Source organism: Ceratotherium simum, chromosome 24 (assembly GCF_057802395.1).
Source record: "Ceratotherium simum simum isolate JZ-2026a chromosome 24, ASM5780239v1, whole genome shotgun sequence".
In the NCBI taxonomy this organism is placed as follows: Eukaryota; Metazoa; Chordata; class Mammalia; order Perissodactyla; family Rhinocerotidae; genus Ceratotherium; species Ceratotherium simum.
In genome coordinates, this window is record NC_141923.1 from 28,873,458 (window position 1) to 28,892,761 (window position 19,304).

Below are 19,304 nucleotides of genomic sequence, written 5' to 3' on the forward strand. Positions count from 1 at the left end.
TGTCAAAACTCTAATTGTATACTTTAAGTTGGTGACTTTCGCTATATATAAATTATACCTCAATTAAGCTGATTTTGACAGGAGATTTTTTTTTGCCAATGATGGATGCAGGATTAGAGAATGGATTCACGTTAGTTTAGATCTGACTTTGTTATAGGCGTTAAAATAATTTTGAAATAATAATCAGTGTCACTGAATTGAGTTGCTAAGAGCTTGCTAGTTATCAATGTTGGGTTAAGTTTAGGTTAATATTATTAATGAGAATAGATGGAAATAAGATACAAATTTTATTTGAAGAAGTTACTAGATCAGAGAAGGAGAGTTCCAATTAACTAAGGAAAAAAATGGGGGATGATTTTGAATCCCCCATCTGGCCTAAATCTTTACTGGATCTAATACTATTGACCACCAATTTCTAGAAATAATCGCTTCCTTTGCCTCCAATAAACTGCTTTTACAATTTTTCTCCTCTTCTCTGATTGTTTCTTCTCATTCTTCTTTGCTGGCTCTTTTCTGGGGGCAGGGGGCTACATTTAAGCTTGATCCCCTCAGGTTTCTGTAATTAATCTTTTTCTGCCTGCTTTCCATGGCAGTCTTTTTCCATCCCCCACGTCTTAGCTGACTTCAGGACACTGGGATCTCTCTAGCTTCAGATCCTTATTTCCATTTGTCCTGTGGGTATATTCACCTGAATATCCTGTAGACACTTTAAACTTAACATGTTCTGTTCTGTACTCATTATCTTTCCCTCCATATTTGTTCTGCCTTCTTAATTTTCTACCACCATTCATCCAGACCTCCAAATGTAGAAAATCCCAGTTTGTCCTTGGCTTCTTGCTCTCCTTTATCTTTTTGGCCGCACAGGTCACCAATCCTGTTACTTCTAAAAGAAATAAAGCTTAGTCTAGCCTCTCCCCATCCTCCACTGTGGCTAGTGCCTAACTACTCCCTTGAACCGATATCGTCTTATCTCTCGGCCATCTTTCTTCCTCTTCAGTCTATCATATTGCCCCAGAATTAGTTCTTTTAAAATGTGATCCTCGGGGCAGGCCCGGTGGCACAAGCGGTGGCACAAGCGGTTAAGTGCGCGTGCTCTGCTTCGGCGGTTCGGGGTTTCACAGGTTCAGATCCCGGGTGGCCATGGATGCACTGCTTGTCAAGCCATGCTGTGGTGGCCTCCCGTATAGAAAAGTGGAGGAGGATGGGCATGGATGTTAGCTCAGAGCCAGTCTTCCTCAGCAAAAAAAAGAGGAGGATTGGCATCAGATATTAGCTCAGGGCTGATCTTCCTCACAAAACCAAAAAAAAAAAAAAACAAATGTGATCCTCTTACTCCCTTAGTTAAAAAAAACTCTTGTTTTTCTGTTGTTGCTTAAAGTCTAAAATGAAGTCATATTCCTTTAAATTTCCAAATTAAGTATTTCTGAGCTGTCATTCTTCCTATCCCAAGAATATCTTTTTTTCCTTTTTGGGAGTTCTTGATACATCAGTATTCCTGATTAAGAGTGTAGGCTCTGGAATCATATTGCCTGGGTCCTTCAGTTGTCAGCTGGGTGACTATAGGCAAGTTATTTCAGCTCTCTGTGCCTCTGCTTCCTAATCTATAAAATATGGATAATAATGTGGTTACCTTGTATGGTTTATGTGAGAGTTAAATGAGATAATACATGAAGCACTTTAAACAGTGCTGACATATAGTAAGCTCTCAATAAAGGTGGATTCTTGTTTTTATCATCATACTTGGGAAAAAACCAGAAAACTTAGTGTTTTTGATTGTTGCTGTCATTGTTTCCAAATGGGATTTCTCTGAAAAACCAGTTAGTTCCTCAAGTACACTCATTACCATCTTCCTCATTTATTGTGGTTTGGGCTGCCGTGGCCTGGGCGCAAACCACCATCATAACCTGGCCACCCTGGTTTGCACATAGAGCCATCTCCCCCGAGGCACTCCTGCAGTGCCAAGTCACCTGGGTCTAGTTTCCAGTCTTACCCAGCCCTCCTTTCCCTTAAACTCCAAATCTTGTTCCCCAAGAGCAGCTGAATTCCTTCCTTTTCTCAGTGTATCTCCATTTTGTATCCAAGGCAACTGCAGAGAAGTTAAGTAGCTTGTCCAGGATCACTCAGTAGGAAGATTCGTGCTCTTGACCACTATACTGTACTGTACTGAGAATCAGTCACCCTAGTTTGACCCCAGGTGCTCTTTCTAAACACTTTGCTTTCATAATGCTGAACTTCTCATCATTCCCTTTCTTGACTATGCTGTTCTTTCTGCCTAGGATCCTAGTCCTTTTTTTTTCTGCCTTGCAAATGCTTACTCATTCTTAAGTAACACTCTGTTATCTCTCCTGTGAAGACTTCTGTACTCGCTCAGGCAGTTACCTCTCTCCTTCCTTCACCCTCAGCATGTCGTTTATTCCTCATTTGTGGTACTTGCCACATTGTATTGTCCATCTCCCGTGTTGGACAGAGTTCATCGAGGTTAAGAAAAGATCCTGTCTTATTTATCCTTGTGATTTTAGCTTTTAGCACGCAGTCTGGCGTACAGCAGATGCTCAAGTAATATGAGATGAATGAAGAATGAACGATATATAAGAACCTAAAGATGTTGGTAGTCAGTGAATTACATTTCGTTCAATGAAATGAGTACAATGAAAAAAACTTTTTTTTTCAAAACTTTATGTTTTAGCAAATTATTTTAGGCTAAGAGAAAATATAGATATCTAGAAATGGGGGAACATAGCAGAAAAAAAAGTTTTATTTAAAATGTGAATATATGGGATGGGGATAATGGGGTAATAGACCAGAAGTTGAGTGAGGGTTGTAGTGCTTTTCAACCTTTTCAGCTCAAGTACCTCTGGTGGTAGAGGATAATGGGTATGTAACCCTTGGGGGCTGGGAACAGAGCCCCAAGCAACCTTTCTGCCTCAATTACAAAATATCTATGAATATTTTGAATGTATGCATGTTTCATCTTTAGAAATTCCTGCATATTTTGCATTATATTTTATTATCTGTGAGTTTGTTTAACATGAAAATACTTTTTTCTCCTCACCCACCTCATCCTCTAGTAACTAGATGCAGCAGGAACATGTGTCATTTATCCTCTGGCTTCTAGCACATTCTGGCATGCCCCAAAGCCCAAATCTGGGAAGCATGGAATGGGATTATAGTCTAATATGGCAGCATTCTAGCTTTCTGTGATTTGGGGGATTGTCTACGCAGGAGTATTATGTCATGGAACTGAGGAGGGTGAGCTCATCCTGTTCTGACCAACAAGGCTGTTTCTGGAAGGCTGGAGTCAGTTGGAGGCACCTCATTACCAGATCACTGGGGACCAGCTGGAGAGAGTTCACAGAAGACCCACAAGAATGATTAAGAGACTGGAGGGGCTGACTGATGGGGAAAGAATATAAATGAAAATCGTATAACTTGGCTGAACCAAGATAGAAAGAATACACAACTGTATAAATATCTCAAGAGCATAAACTTGATGAGGGAGGGTAATCTTGTATGATGGGATTTTGGAGTGGGGAGAATAAACCAAGGGTGCAATTAAGCAAAGGAAAATGTAAACTAATAATCTAAAGTATCTGAGGGTGCACTTTATTTCCTGGAACCTCCTTAGTTAGAACACTCTAACCTGTGGGCCCTTTGCTAATTGAATTATCTTTTTTTTTAATTTGATTTTCCTGGACTTGTGGCTGGTGCTTCTGTAGAGAGTCTGGAGACTACCTCTTACAAAGCCAACGTCTTTCTTTTGTCCTGTCTTGTTTTGCGGAACTTGGTGGGTGATATTTGGAACTCCTACGTGCTGCCACTGCCTCTTTATTCACCAGAATTCTGAAGTGGATTCACATCGTTTTTTTCATGGCTTTTTAGGGTAGCACTTTAAAAGTAGAGACTCAGTCAGTAATAGGTATTGTAATAATTTTAGAAATCCGGATGTAGTATTTGGTCTCTGAGGTACTGGTTTTAGGAAATTATAGCCTCGATGAAATGCAAGCATGATTGTATGAAACACACGCTTTGGGAAATGATTGTATAAAATTCCTACTCGGGGTATGGGAGGCGTAAAGCTTTTAAATAACGGTTGAAATTAGCTGGGAGAAATATTTGCATAATGTTGCAGGTTTTATAGCTCTTTTCCTAAGAGGGGATAATAGAACTGGAAGAAAATGATTTTATGCTTTTTTTATTTATAAAAATGAGTTCATTTATACAAGGCGGTTATATAGCTTTAAGACTAAAACCTCTACACCAGAGATTGGTTCACTTTTTTTTGTAAAGGGTCAGATAGGAAAGCTTCGTAGGCCACACGTCTCTGCTGCAACTACTCAGCCCTGCTGTTGTAGTGCAAAAGCAGTCGTAGACATATGTAAACGAACAAACTTGGCTGTGTTCATTGTTTTTTTACAGAACTTTTTTTTTCTTTTGTTACAAAAACAGGTGGCTGACTGGATTTGGCCTGTAGGCTGTAGTTTGCCAACTCCCACTCTAGACTCTTATACCTGAAAGCATGGTCTGCAGACCAGCAGCATCAGCATTACCTGTGAGCCTGTTAGAGATGCAGAATATTGAGTCTCTTCTCAGCTGACTGCTCTGGTCTAGACCATGCTTCTCAGACTTTAACGTGCACAGGAATCTTGGGGAGCTTGTGAAAGTACAAACTCTGAGATCGACTCTGAACACCATACTAGCTACTGGAAGGCAAAGATGAGTAAGACCCAGTCAGTCTCCTCAGGGAGCCCACAATCCATTAGGACAGAATATTGTATAAACAAATAATTATAATCCAGACTAATAAATGCTCTAATAGAGGATCTTCAGCATAGGATTACCACAAAGGAAGAACTGATTGGTTCTGCCTGGGATAGGGAGAGCCCTCAGAGGGGCCTGGCATTTGGACCAGGAAAGAGGGTGGTGGTTGAGTTGAGTCTTGAAGCGCACTAGAGACACTGAAATATTGGGGGTGGAATGGTAAGCATGGTAGTTCACAGTGGGGCACAGTTAGAACTGTGTGATGATGTTAGAACTAGGAGTTATTTGATTTAATAATCAAATGGCTGATCACAGGATTGGAGACCCACTAAGATCACAATGACTAGAAATAAAAGTTGGATATTCTGTTGTCTTGAGCTAATTTTTAATAGTTTCCTTATTTGAAAAAAGGATAACTTGCCTGTTCTGTCCCTTTTATAGAAAAAAAAATATTTGTTCTCCAGAAATAGAAACTTTTTATATGTTCCTGCATCATTAAGAATTTGGTAAACACTAAAAGGTACAGGTAGAAAATGAAAATTATTTATAATTCCATACACCAAGAGATGACCACTATTAACAGTTTTATATTGTTCCTGCCAGTCTTTTTTTTTTTTTAGGAAGATCAGCCCTGAGCTAACATCAGATGCCAATCCTCCTCTTTTTGCTGAGGAGGATTGGCCCTGGGCTAACATCTGTGCCTGTCTTCCTCTACTTTGTATGGGATGCCACCACAGCATGGCTTGACAAGCGGTGCCTTGGTACACGCCCCACATCTGAACCTGAGAACCCTGGGCTAACAAAGCGGAGCACAGACACTTAACCACTGCGCCACCGGGCCGGCCCCCTTCCAGTCTTTATGTAAAGTAATATTTTAAAAATTGGGCTCATACTGTGTAAATAATTTTGTGCTTGATTTTTCATTTAACATTTTATTTGAGTGTTTCCCTGTGTTATTCTTTAAAAGGGTCATTTTTTAATGCTTATATAACATTCTAATGACTCTCTTATAATTTATGTAACTCTTCTCTTGTTTGTGGATCCTTTAAGCTGGTTCCAGTTGCTAGTTGACCTAGGTTTTGGCTTATGTACTTGGCAAGTCTATCACCATATTTTAAAATAAATACATATACTTATTTGTTTTTAATTATAAAAGTTTGCCAACTTGTTTGATCTGCTGGCCTTTACCCATTCTGCTCTTCTGTTCTTGTTAGCCCTTTGTGTTTTCTTTCTTGGTTTCCCATGTAGAGAGGCAGTAGAGGAATCATTAAAAGGGTGGATTCTGGGTCCAGGTTGTCTGGATTTGACTCAACTCTACTACTTATTGGACATAATCTTGAGAAAGCGCCTCGGTTTCCTCATCTGCAAAATAGGGATAATTGTGTCTGTGTCTTGGGGTTGTGAGTTAAGCACTGGGAACAGTGCCTGCCATGTGGAAAGAGGCTCTCTTTTCCTTTCGTGATTACTAATCTCTTCTCATGTGTCTTATTGTGGCTGTTTGTGTATGCCTTGCCATGACCCCCTTTGTGCTACATTTAGTTGATGAATATCTTTGAGTTACTGCCTGACTTTACTGAACTTTATTACTTAGTGACTTTATCTTGAAAGTTCACAGATTTTTTCCCTCACTCATAGTACAAATTTTACTTTTTTAAAGATAAAATCAGCATTGTTTAACCATGTCTTGGAAATGCATACATGGGCACAAAGGGAGCAGACTGCAAAGGCTGATAGATTAGTTTTTAAAGCTCTTTGGTGGTTTCCCCTTTCCAACTGAATATTATCTTAATTCCTTATCATAGAACACAAGGCACTCTGTAACCTGGCCCCACCTATCCTCTTGGCTCATTTCTCTTCACCTTGTTGCCAGACCCTGTGCTCCAGCCCCATTAGACTGAAACTGAGCATGTGATTGTGGTGAGGCTCACTCGAAATCTGTGCTCTAGTTGGCTTCTACTGAAGGGTTGGAACCAACTGAAATTCTGGAGCTTCTTTCTGGGGAGTGACACAATTAAGGCAGTGAGATTGCCACTTGACTTTTCTTGTGGAGTTTTGATTGGGAAAACTTGGTCGGTTTACCTGCTCTGGGTTATTTTTAGTGTCCCAGGTTTCCACTGCCAGTTCTACCTCTTCTTTGTTGTTTTCTGGGGATTCTCTTTGAGAAATAAAAAGCTATTCCACTGACTCTTTTTTCTTTGTAGGGTAGGATCCTGAGACGGCAGAACAGATGCATCCTTTGGCAGTTGATCGTACCCTGCACTAGAGAGAAGTCCAGGGATGATATATTTTTGGGTTATGTTTCTCCACCTTGGAATTCATCTAGTTCATTCCAGAAACACTGACCCTCTGCTTCTGTGACACACTCTCTGTGAAGGTCTGATGGACAGACACTTTCCATTGACCTTGCGGCTATTTTCTTTCATGTGGAAGTTGGAAGACAAGGTGAAAGGGGCCAAAAGTTACCTGCTTTGGTGATTAGGAGTGCTCAACTCCGTCCTCAGAACATGGGCCCTCGTTTAAAGGTAAGGCAATAGACTAGTTAAGACTCACTTGTTATTGGGATGCGGGGAACATGGACTTAGTAACGAGTTCTTAAGCCTTTTCAGCAAGGGATAGCTGTTGAAGTGCGCAGTTGAGTTAGAATTGATTCCCTTCTCCCCCACCCTACCCCGCCCTGCTGGCCAGCAGGGCAACTTTGAGTATGAAGAAATCAATTCTTCATTTTTGGGAAATGACTTTTTCACAACTGATCTTCAATGTCAGGGCTGAAATTTTTTTGATATTGTAATAATAAATCTTTATACTCCTAAAAACGCAAAGAATTTTGGAATGTGTATGTCAGTCAGCTTTCTAACATTCCCTTGAAAGAGGTATTTTTAAGTACTTCCGCCTCCCTCTTCCCCCTTTTGTAGGCGATGTGAGGCAAAGTGCTGTAGTATTAAGCAGCTTGCCCAGGATCTTTTAGTAAGCAGGTGATATTTCCGCGTTAGATATTGGTACTGCATTCCATTTTCCTTTGTCATGCCTTGTTTTTATTTCAAAAGCTTGAAAAAAGGGCCATAAGAGTTTATCTTTCTAATTTTAGCCTCATGATGCGATTCCTCACAGTAAGATTGGGTAATGTTTTTCATACACGCTTTTACCTCTTTTCTTAAATCTTTTCTCTTCCCAAATACTTCAGTATCCCTATGACTCCATTCTTTTTCATGATTCAGTGTTGTATGAGACTAAGAAGACTGGGCTTCAGAATCAGACACTGGCTTGAGTCTCAGCTCTGTCACTTAACCAGCTGGGGGATGTTCAGCAAGTTAACTTTTCTAAGCCCAGGTTTTTTTGTTTTTTTTTTTAATCTATAAAATGAGAATAATAGTGCTTATTTCACCAAGTTGTTATGGTGACAGTTATATAGGCTAACATATATAAGCACTAAGTGCAGTGTTTTGCCTATCATAAGTGGCTCAAGAAGGAGGTAGTATTACATTACTGCTACTACAGTTATTCTGCTAGCTTAGAGTATCACAATTTGCTGAATTGTATAAGGGCAAGAACACTAAAGAGATGAACTTGAAAACAAACAGAATACTCATGTAGCTGAATTGCATAAAATAGTATGGCAGAGGCTTAACATACTGCTTCTTTGTGCTTGAGTTAGACTCAGGAAGAGTTCCAAAATAATTTTATGAAGAAGTGTGAGCAGCAGAAAGTGGAGGGTGCTATAGAAACTGTTGTAGAAAAATAAAAGCTCAAGATTAGGAAAATAGGACCATAAAACTGGACACCATGCCATGCATGAGAACCCATGACTCTAGTTGTGGGTATATGATACATACTTGTTGAGTTGAAATAAATTGGCAACTTTTGATCTGAAGAGTTTTTAACCCCTGGCTCAAGTGAATGTACTGCTAATTACAGAAGTCTTTAAAAACTGTATCTAAAAGGAAGGTCCCATGTGGAAAATTCCTGATCTGTAAGCATTCTGGACAAAGAAAAGAAGACTTTTGACCGTAACCATTCAGGTATTTTATTCATATTTATTGCAATTACTATATACAATTTTGTTGGATGCTGTGGAGAATTTTTAAGACTAGTTTTTGCCTCACGTTATTTACCACTCTGAAATGGAAAATAAAACAAACAAGGGACTAAAATGAAAGAGATATGAGTGCTATAAGATAAATCGTAACAAAGTGATGTGGGAATACAGAGGAAGGAAGGAATTTCTAAATTGAGGCTCAGGGAAGATTTCAGGGAGGGGAGATAGGATCTTCCCTAGACTTTAGGATTAGGAGATTGTCCGTAGGTAGACACTAAGAGGGCAGAGGATAGTCTAGGCAGAGGAAATGACTTTTATGAAGGTTTGGAGATGGGACATTTCAGAGCTTATGTGTAAAAGTGTAAGGGATCTGATTCAGATAGATCATAGGATGAGTAACAAGGTACTGTGGGAGATGCGGCCAAGGAGAATGCTGTGGCTGGGGATGGGAGCAGAGACAGAGCAGAGAGAGCACTGACAGGGTCGGTAAGAGGACAAAAAATGCCTACAAAACAGAAGTGAAATCTGGAATAAAAGTGATTTGACTGTCAAAGATAAGGAGGCTTCATGACATCATTCAGGAGGAATAAGAAAGGGGGAAAATGTAGAAGGAAGGCAAGTTCAAAATGTAACCATGGGTAAAATTGAGAGATGAGTAATATTGTTGAAGAGGTTTTTGAGAGCTATTGTAGAGAAGCAGGATATTTTGTAAAGGTCAAATCACTGAGTGATGAATTGTCAGAGCTAATTCCCTGGTCACAAGGAGGTTTCAAGGAGAAGAGAGGAGAGTTGTTTGGAAAAAAGTAGTAATTGGTATGCTGAGTTTTAAATAATAAAAGGAATTGGAGTAGAAATATAGAATTGACTTAGAAAAGGTTTAGATGATCTAGATCAGTGATGATGATTTGGTTGAGAAATAAGTGAATGGGGAAAAAATGGACAAGGACTCAACAAGGTCAAGCTCGTTACTGCCAGCTTCATGAGGACTGAGACTGTGGCTGTTTGACACTGTTCCTCCAGTACCTGACACATTAAGTAGGTAGTCAGTGTTCGTTGGATGAATTATTTTAGGATGATTTTTTTTTTTTTTTGAGGAAGATCAGCCCTGAGCTAACATCTGATGCCAATCCTCCTCTTTTTTCCTGAGGAAGACTGGCCCTGGGCTAACATCTGTGCCCGCCTTCCTCTACTTTATATGGGACGGCGCCACAGCATGGCTTGACAAGTAGTGCATCGGTGCACGCCTGGGATCCGAACCTGTGAACCCTGGGCTGCCGAAGCTGAGCGTGCTCACTCAACCGCTGTGCCACCAGGCAGCCCCTAGGATGAATTTTAACTCTTCCGTATAAAAATTTTCAGACGTGAAATTAGAATAGTATAAAGAACTATCATATGGGCAGAGATTTTAAGTATGGTAAGAGAAGCTATGTCTTTTAATTCTGATGCTTTTCCCATTGAAGAAAATGTGGGCCAGTAGACTGATTCCCTGAGTCTCCTTGGCTCTGAAGTGAAGGAGTAGTGATGCTGCTATTACTATTGATAATAATTATAATAATTAAAACGGAACTTACTGTGTGCCAGGCACAGGGCTGTTTACATGTGCTGCCTCATTTAATCCTCACAGCACCTCTATGAGATACACACAGGTATTATCCCCATTTGACGGATAAGGAAACTGGCACTCTGTAGAGACATTAAACAACTTGTCCAGGGTCACACTGTGCATTGCAGAGGATGGGCTTGAACCCAGCTAGGTAGTCTAGTTCTAGAGTCCATGCTCTTATCCTCTGTATTACACTCTTTGTTATACTGTTTGATTTTAGAGTCTTGATGGCTGTGGGAAGTTATATTGAAGTCCTGTCACACTAAAGGAAATGGTGCCATAGAAATGATTAAATCTCAACTCTTCACAGCAATGAGAATTCTGAAGCCAGACAGGTCACACAGTTCATTGTAGCCCTGGGCCTTACTGCTTGTCAGCTGCCTCTCAGAAAAGGTTGTTGTCATTGTCAGAGGTAGTAGATAGAAATTTTCGCAGCCCTCATGCCATGTGCCATAAATTTGGCATTGCTCTTTTCCCTCCAAGGAGCAAGAGACTTGAGATCACAAGTCCTATAACATCAGCCACATACGTTTCATTTTCTGCTAAATGCTAACTTCGCTGAGGATCAGATTTTCACATACAGGATCAGATTGGATGGCATCCAACTGAGGGAGTACCTAAGACAGTTAAACTGCGAGTTTTGGTTCTACCAAGTCACCTAGCATATCCTGTAAGGTGCAGATAGATGCTTTTTGAGAGATGATAGCAGCTTTTCAGTATAGGGTCCCAGGAGATGAGATACTTGCTTGGGAAGGAGGCTCAGTAGTTGTGATCTCAAATTTGGGGTCTGTATATTGTCTCTTTATAATAGACCCTTTGGGAAGCAGCTTAATCCGTGTGTATTGACAGTGTTAATGTTCCCTGTGTGGATTTCTTTTCTCGTAGGACTTTAGACACCAGGCTAAATAGGGATTTCTATGAAACTTGGCATGGTCATTCCTCAAATTACCTACTCTCTATGGATTCCATTGGGTACATTATCAAAGGAACTAATGGCCATTTTCTGCCTCTCTCTTAAATTTTTCCAGCACAATTAGACGTAAAAGCACACCTTGTAGGGGCTGGCCCAGTGGTGTAGTGGTTAAGTTTGGCGTACTCTGCTTCGGCGGCCCGGGTTCATGGGTTCGGTTCCCGGTCGTGTATTCACACCACTCATCAAGCCATGCTCTAGCGGTGACCCACATACAAAGTAGAGGAAGACTGGCACAGATGTTAGCTCAAGGCCAATCTTCCTCACCAAAAAAAAAAAAAAGTTGTTTTGGGCCGGCCCCGTGGATTAGCGGTTAAGTGCGCATGCTCCGCTACTGGCGGCCCGGGTTCGGATCCCGGGTGCACACCGACACTCTGCTTCTCCGGCCATGCTGAGGCCGCGTCCCACATACAGCAACTAGAAGGATGTGCAACTATGACATACAACTATCTACTGGGGCTTTGGGGGAAAAAAAAGAGGAGGATTGGCAATAGATGTTAGCTCAGAGCCAGTCTTCCTCAGCAAAAAGAGGAGGATTAGCATGGATGTTAGCTCAGGGCTGATCTTCCTCACACACACACAAAAAAATTGTTTTGGTCCCTCCCAAATCTGAGCCTAGAAATTTTCAGTTGTCTTGTCTCTAAGTAATATTCTAGTGCTGATAAAAGGTGCTGGGTTGAGATAACATTGATGACCTTAATGTATATTGACTTGAAAAGAAAGAATCAATTCAGTGCAGCGTAGACTAGAGAGCATATACAGCCTATACTAAGGTCAGAACTCTGATTAGGTATGAATGTCAGTGTACATTGCATTTTTCCTTGGCAGTACCTTGGGTGGTTCATATGGGTAATGAAGATCGAAGTCTCATCCTGGAAACAAGTTTAATAACAGTGAAAGTTTCCCCTCCAACTCTGGCCCCTGTTTGAATTGTTCTGACCTTGGCAGGCATCACTTAGGATGAGAAGTACAGTCTCCTCCTTTTGTTCCTCTCCTTGGCCTTTCTGAGCTCATCTTCCACAGGGCCCATTAGTTTGATTGGTAACAGCAAAAATGACTTCTCCTACATGCCCACTGCTTATTATTGGGATGACCCAGGGTTCATTTTAATTACATAATGCCAACATGATGATAATAATACTGCTTTTAAAAATCCACATTTTATATAACTATTTCTACTTAGATGAATTACTTCCAGAAGGCAAATATGCGGGGAAAGTGACTCCATTATCCTCTTGGCTTGTGTTAATTAGCACCACTTTGTGTGGGGGGAGGGAAACTGTCTTGGGGCCCTGGATCTAAGAAGATGAAAGCCATGTTATTGCATTTTGTAATTAGCAATAAAGCAAGTGGCTGTTTGTGGTATTCCTAGGGTGGTCGGGAGATTGAAAGTCTTTAGGGAGAATGATGCATTCTCTTTCTCTGAAATATGTCGTAGGGCACCTGTCAAGCTAGAGAGAGAGGCCAGGGATAGTAAGGCTGGAGACCGTTGGCTCAAGCCATACGCTCTGCTTTGTCTCTCTCTCAGATGGCTGTAAGGAAGAGTGGGAGGAAAAACTAAATGAAAGTTTTCTTTTGCAGCTGCAGCTGTGATCCTGGGCTGTCTGTCGGCGTTGAAGGGACCTGATGTTTTACGTTATTTGTACGTTATGGAGTGATTTATTATCTTTCTATTAGGGTTGCTTACATCCTTTTTGCCTCTGTCCTCCCCCTTTCCCCCTGAAAATGGACTTAGAAATATTTGCAGTCGTGCCAGAATGTACCTTCACATAGTTGGCAGTGGAATTCATTTATCTGGGAAATATTTATTGAGTAATTATAGTCAGTGCCAGACAGTGTTTCCTGCCTAGTCAAAGTCGAATAAGGCAAAAATCTGCCTTCAAGAAGTTCATAACATGAGGGGGGAGATGGTCAATGGGGAGAAAAGTTATAACAGATGAATGTATAGGAGTTTGAGGGAGCCCAGAAGAGGGAACCCCTACATCTGCTGGGGATTGGGGAGGGCTTTTGCCAAGTGGACAAGGGAGGGGAAGGCTTTCAAATGGAGTGAAGAGAACACACATTCTTTTTACTACCCCTGTGAGGGCCCAGCACATGCAAGAAGGTGGGGGAGGGGCATTATATTTGGTCCATGGTATAGAATGTGCATTGGCAAACTTTTTCTGTAAAGGGCCAAAGAGTAAATATTTTTGGCTTCCCAGGCTGTTAATAGTCTCTGTCAGAACTACTGAACTCTGCCGCTGTAGGGCAAAAGCAGCCCTAGGCAGTATGTAAATAAATGGGCGGGGCTGCGTTCCAATAGAACTTTATTTGCAAAAACAGGCAGTGGGTGGGATTTGGCCCAAGGACTGTAGTTTCTAACCCCTGGTATAGAAGTTCCCCTCTTCACCCACAGAGGTAGTGACCCAGTATCGTGTGTCTTTGGAAGTCTTGCTATCTCATCCTCGTTTCTTTTAAGTTTTGAGAGATGGTTAGACTATTCCATATGAGAAGCTGTGATGTGTAATTGGCAGGTGGTATGTGTGTTCTGTCTTTTACATAGGTGGAATCACAGTGTCTGTGGTTGTATTCTTCTTCACAATTAAGTTCCTCTTTGAGCTTGCCGCACGTGTAGTCAGCTTCCTCCAGAATGAGGACCGTGAGCGCCGAGGGGACCGGACTATTTATGACTACGTGCGGGGAAATTACCTGGATCCCCGGTCTTGCAAAGTCTCCTGGGATTGGAAGGACCCCTATGAGGTGGGCCACAGCATGGCCTTCCGAGTGCATGTAAGGGAATGTTTCTGTCTCCATACCCATTGGGGTTTCTGAGGTCACTTGCTTTCCAGAGCCTAGATCAGTCTGTTGGTGGTGCTGGCCGGGAATATTAATATCTTCCCTTATTTTTCAGTCTCTCCCAGGGACTTGAGAATTGTTAATATCCGAAGGGTCCCAAATTTCTCTATCGTTTTGGTTTAATGGGTGCTTAGCTTTGAACATGTATGAAGCTTAATGTTGCCTTTTCAAAATAAGAAAAATATTACTGAAAAGAGTTAGGTGTTATAGATTGGGGGTTGGTAAACTGTAGCCCCAGGGCCAAATCAGGCCCACCTCTTGTTTCTGTAGATACAGTTTTATTGGAACACAGCCACACCCACTCATCTTCCTGTATTGCCTGTGACTGCTTTCACACTTGAGTGGTTAACCACAGTTTGGTAGCTGTGTATGACCCACAAAACCAAAAATATTTACTCTCTGACCCTTTACAGGAAAAGTTTGCTGCCCCTGTGATGTCTTCTCTGCAGCATTCTGCTCGGCTCCATAGCCTGAACCCACTTTGCCTTGCCTGGTACTTTAGTTCACTCAGTGCCAGTGGTACCCGCTGACTTACCTTTATATTTGGATTAGTGATAATGTAATAAAAAGGGCTGGTAAGACAGGAGGCGGCACTTGTGCTTCAGAAATGTCAAGTTGAAATTGATTCAATGGTATATTTTATCCCTGTCCTCTGAGAAGGTTAAGAATTTGTTCATGATTTAATGGTTTTCTTTGAACCACTGAGAGGATTTGTTTCTCTCTTTGTGAGCAGGCCTGTCGGAACAGGCAGGTACTAGGTTTGCCAGGTCCTGTCTGCCCACACTCTCTTGAATTAGACAGGAAACAATTTTCTCCACCTGCTCACTAATGGGTGCCCCTCTGCTCCCCACGGCAGTTATTCTACAAGAATGGGCAGCCTTTCCCTGCACATCGGCCTGTGGGACTGAGAGTTCACATCTCTCATGTTGAGCTAGCAGTGGAAATTCCAGTGACCCAGGAAGTCCTCCAGGAGCCCAGTTCCAACGTGATCAAGGTGGCCTTCACTGTGCGGAAGGCTGGGCGTTACGAAATCTCAGTGAAGCTTGGTGGATTAAACGTGGCCTACAGTCCCTACTACAAGATTTTTCAACCTGGTATATTTTTTCTTTCTTTCTTCCTTTCTCTCCCTTTATCCCTTCCTTCCTTTGTCATTTTTTTTTAATTAACGCCTTTATTGAGATTAATTCACATGCCCTGTAATTCATCCATTTAAAATATACAGTTAAATGTTCCTCAAAATTCAGAGTTGTGCAGCCTTCACTACAGTCAATTTTAGAGCATTTTCATCATCCCTAAAAGAAATCCTGTACCCGTTAGCAATCACTCCTCATTTTCCCCAAAACCCCCAGCCCTAGGTAACCATTAATCTACTGTCTCTGTAGATTTACCTACTCCAGACATTTCATGTGAGTGTAATCATAAAATATGTGGCCTTTTGTGACTGGCTTGTTTCACTTAGCATAGTGCTTTTAAGATTTATCCATGCTGTAGCGTGAATCAATACTTGTTTCTTTTTATTGCTAAATAATATTGCATTGTATGGATATACCACATTTTATTTATCCATTCATCAGCTGATGGACATTTGGGTTATTTTCTTTTTCTTTTTTGCTGAGGAAGATTGGCCGTGAACTAACATCCATGCTCCTTTTCCTCTATGGGTTATTTTCATTTTTGACTACTATGAATAATGCTGCTATGAACCTTTGTGTACAAGTTTTTGTGTGGACATATGTTTTTATTTCTCTAGGAGTGGAATTGCTGGGTCATCAGCCTGGTAAGTTCTTAAGGGGTAAGGGTGCCAAAATAGACGAAAGGTAAATTCTGCTGATTTTTGAAACCTTTTGAAGTAGAAGCACCTTTGACCCTAATCCCACCCTCGCTGCCAATACGTATTTTACCTCTAGTTGAAGAATGTCTGCCCAGGCTTCTGGTATCTGAGAATTGAGGCCTCTATCTCTACTTTTTTCCCTACTTGTATCCTTTATGCCAGATAATAGATGCTCACTGACTTTGAAGCCTAAAAGTATAATCTCTGACTTCTGGTTCTGCAACATATCTCTTTAGTGTGTTGAGATCCTGTCTGCTCTATGTGCTCTGCCGTGGCTTCCTTTTGAGGGTGCCATTAGATACTGGCCAGGTTGGTATCCATAGAAATGAGAAGACTTTGGGAACCTTTTGGAGTCAAACCATAATGAGAGGGGCCTTAAGAAGATTTGTGTGTCTTTGGTTGACTGGTCCTCAGTTTTCTTTCTTTTATAACAGAGGAAGGCTCTGGACAAGGTAACTCCTAAGCCATTTCCCTCTTCATGTGTGTCCTCCTTTGCTTCAGTGACTCACTCACAGACTCCTTTCCACATGAACTATCATCTCCCTACTTTCTTGCCACCATTGGAGAACAATTTGTATCCTTGTACTATGTACCAGCTCTTTTATTTTTAAATTAAAATTAAGTTCTTTGAGATATAGTCATGTGTCAGTAAACAGCGGGGATACTGAGAAATGTGTTGTTAGGCGATTTCGTCATTGTGCGAACATTGTAGAGTGTACTTACACAAACCTAGGTGGTATAGCCTGCTACACACCTAGGCTATATAGTACTAATCTTATGGGACCACCGTCATATACGCGGTCCCTCATTGACTAAAACATCATTATGCAGCGCATGACTGTAATTGTAGATTCTCATGCAGTTGTAAGAAATAATACAGATGGGGCCGGCCCCGTGGCGTAGCGGTTAAGTGTGCGTGCTCTGCTGCTGGCGGCCTGGGTTCAGACCCCAGGCGTGCACCGATGCACCGCTTGGCAGGCCATGCTGTGGCGGCGTCCCATATAAAGTGGAGGAAGATGGGCACAGATGTTAGCCCAGGACTGGTCTTCCTCAGCAAAAAAGGAGGAGGATTGGCATGGATGTTAGCTCAGGGCTGATATTCCTTACAAAAAAAAAAAAAAGAAATAATAGGTTTGGCATACCCTTGACCCAGTTTCCCCCAACAGTCACATCTTACAGAACTAAAGTACAATATCACAGCCAAGTTATTGACACTGATACAATCAAGATACAGAACATTTCCGTCACCACAGGGATCCTTCATGTTGCCTTTTTTTGTAGTTGTTGTTGTTGAGGAAGATTGGCCCTGAGCTAACATCTGTTGCCAATCTTCCTCTTTTTGCTGGAGGAAGATGCTCACTGAGCTAACATCTGTGGCCATCTTCCTCTATTTTGTATGTGGGTTGCCACCACAGCATGGCTGCCAACAAGTGGTGTAGGTCTGCGCCTGTGAACCAAACTCGGGCCACCAAAGCAGAGTGCACAGAACTTAACCACTAGGCCATGGGGCTGGCCCCTTTCATGTTGCCTTTTTATAGCTACACCCATTTTCCCTCCTCCACCCACTTGTTAGCCAGCCCTGGTGGTCCAGTGGTTAAGATTCTGTGCTCTCACCCCAGTGGCCCGGGTTCGTTTCCCGGTCAGGGAATCATACCCACCCGTCTGTCGGTTGTCATACTGTGGCGGCTGCGTGTTGCTGTGATGCTGAAAGCTATGCCGCTGGTATTTCAAATATCAGCAGGGTCACCCATGGTGGACAGGTTTCAGTGGAGCTTCCAGACTAAGACAGACTAGGAAGAAGGACCTGGACACCCACCTCCGAAAAAATTGGCCATCAAAACCCTATGAATAGCAGCAGCGGAGTGTTGTCTGATATAGGGCTGGAAGATGAGAGGATGGTGCAAAAAGACCAGACAGGGTTCCACTCTGCTGTACGGGGTGCTAGGAGCCAGATTCGACTTGACAGCACTAACAACAAAATCCTGCCTATTTCTTAACCCCTGGCAGCCCACTAATCTGTTCTCCATTTCTATAATTTTGTCATTTCAAGAATGTTATATAAATGGAATTATACAGTATGTAACCAAAAGATTACATACCCTTTTTTTGCTCAGCATAATTCTCTGGAGATTCATCCAGGTGGTTTAGTGTATCCATAGTTGATTCCTTTTTATTGCTGCTTAGTATTCCATGCTGTGAATGTACCATAGTTTGTTTAACCATTCAGATTTGCAGAACATCTGGGTTGTTTCCAGTTTTTGGGTATTATGAATAAACCTATGAGCATTCATGTACAGGTTTTTGTGTGAACATAAGTTTTCATTTCTTTGGTATAAATGCCTAGGAATGCAATTGCTGGGTTATATGGTAGTTGCATGCTTAGTATATTTAAGAAACTGCCAAACCCTTTTTCAGAGTGCCTGTAGCATTTTACCTTCCCACCAGCAATGTATGAATGATCCAGTTTATTCACATCCTCACCAACGTTTGATATTGTCATTATTTTTTCTTTTAGCCATTCTAAGTGTGTGGTGGTTTTAATTTGCATTTCACTAGTGGTTAACGACGTTGAACATCTTTTCCTGTGCTTATTTGCCATCTGTGTATCCTCTTTGGTAATATGTCTTTTGTCCATTTTCCAGTTGGGTTTTTTGTTTTTTACTGTTGATTTTTTTTTTTTTTTTTTTTTTTTAAAGATTTTATTTATTTTATTTTTTCCCCCCAAAGTCCCAGTGGATAGTTGTATGTCGTAGCTGCACATCCTTCTAGTTGCTGTATGCGGGACTCGGCCTCAGGATGAACGGAGAAGTGGTGCCTCGATGCGCACCCGGGATCCGAACCCGGGCCACCAGCATCGCAGCGCGCGCACTTAACCACCAAGCCACAGGGCCGGCCCATTACTGTTGAATTTTGAGAGTTCTTTATATATTCTACATACTAGACCTTTGTTACATATGTGGTTTGCAAATATTTTCTCCCAATCTTTAGCTTTCCTTTTCATCCCCTTAATAGGATCTTTTACAAAGCAAAAGTGTTTAATTTTGATGAAGTCAGCTTATTAATTTTTCCTTTTATGGATCATGCTTTTGGTATCTGAGAACTCTTTGACTAGTCCTAGATCCCGAAGATTTTCTCCTATGTTTTTTTTCCTAAAAGTTTCCTAGTTTTACATTTTATATTTAAGGTCGTGATCTATTTTTAGGTGATTTTTGTATATTGGGTTAAGATTCTTTTTTTTTTGCTTACAGATTTCTGGTGTTCCAGCACCGTTTGT

General features: G+C 41.4%; 1 protein-coding gene across 7 annotated transcripts in view; it reads left to right on the forward strand.

Annotated features, from left to right (window-relative positions):
* Positions 1-19,304, forward strand: part of AREL1 (apoptosis resistant E3 ubiquitin protein ligase 1) — a 42,720-nt gene that overhangs the window by 6,947 nt on the left and 16,469 nt on the right. The window contains exons 2-7 of one of the 7 annotated variants that reach the window (XM_087448198.1): positions 6,960-7,280; positions 8,671-8,774; positions 12,946-13,006; positions 13,907-14,133; positions 15,056-15,293; positions 15,950-15,976. In XM_087448198.1, the coding sequence (XP_087304324.1) occupies positions 12,991-13,006; positions 13,907-14,133; positions 15,056-15,293; positions 15,950-15,976 (508 nt within the window). In that variant the 5' untranslated portion in view covers positions 6,960-7,280; positions 8,671-8,774; positions 12,946-12,990. The remainder of the gene's footprint in view (positions 1-6,959; positions 7,281-8,670; positions 8,775-12,945; positions 13,007-13,906; positions 14,134-15,055; positions 15,294-15,949; positions 15,977-19,304) is intronic. The other 6 variants (XM_087448197.1, XM_087448196.1, XM_087448199.1 and 3 more) reach the window with 6 other exon arrangements.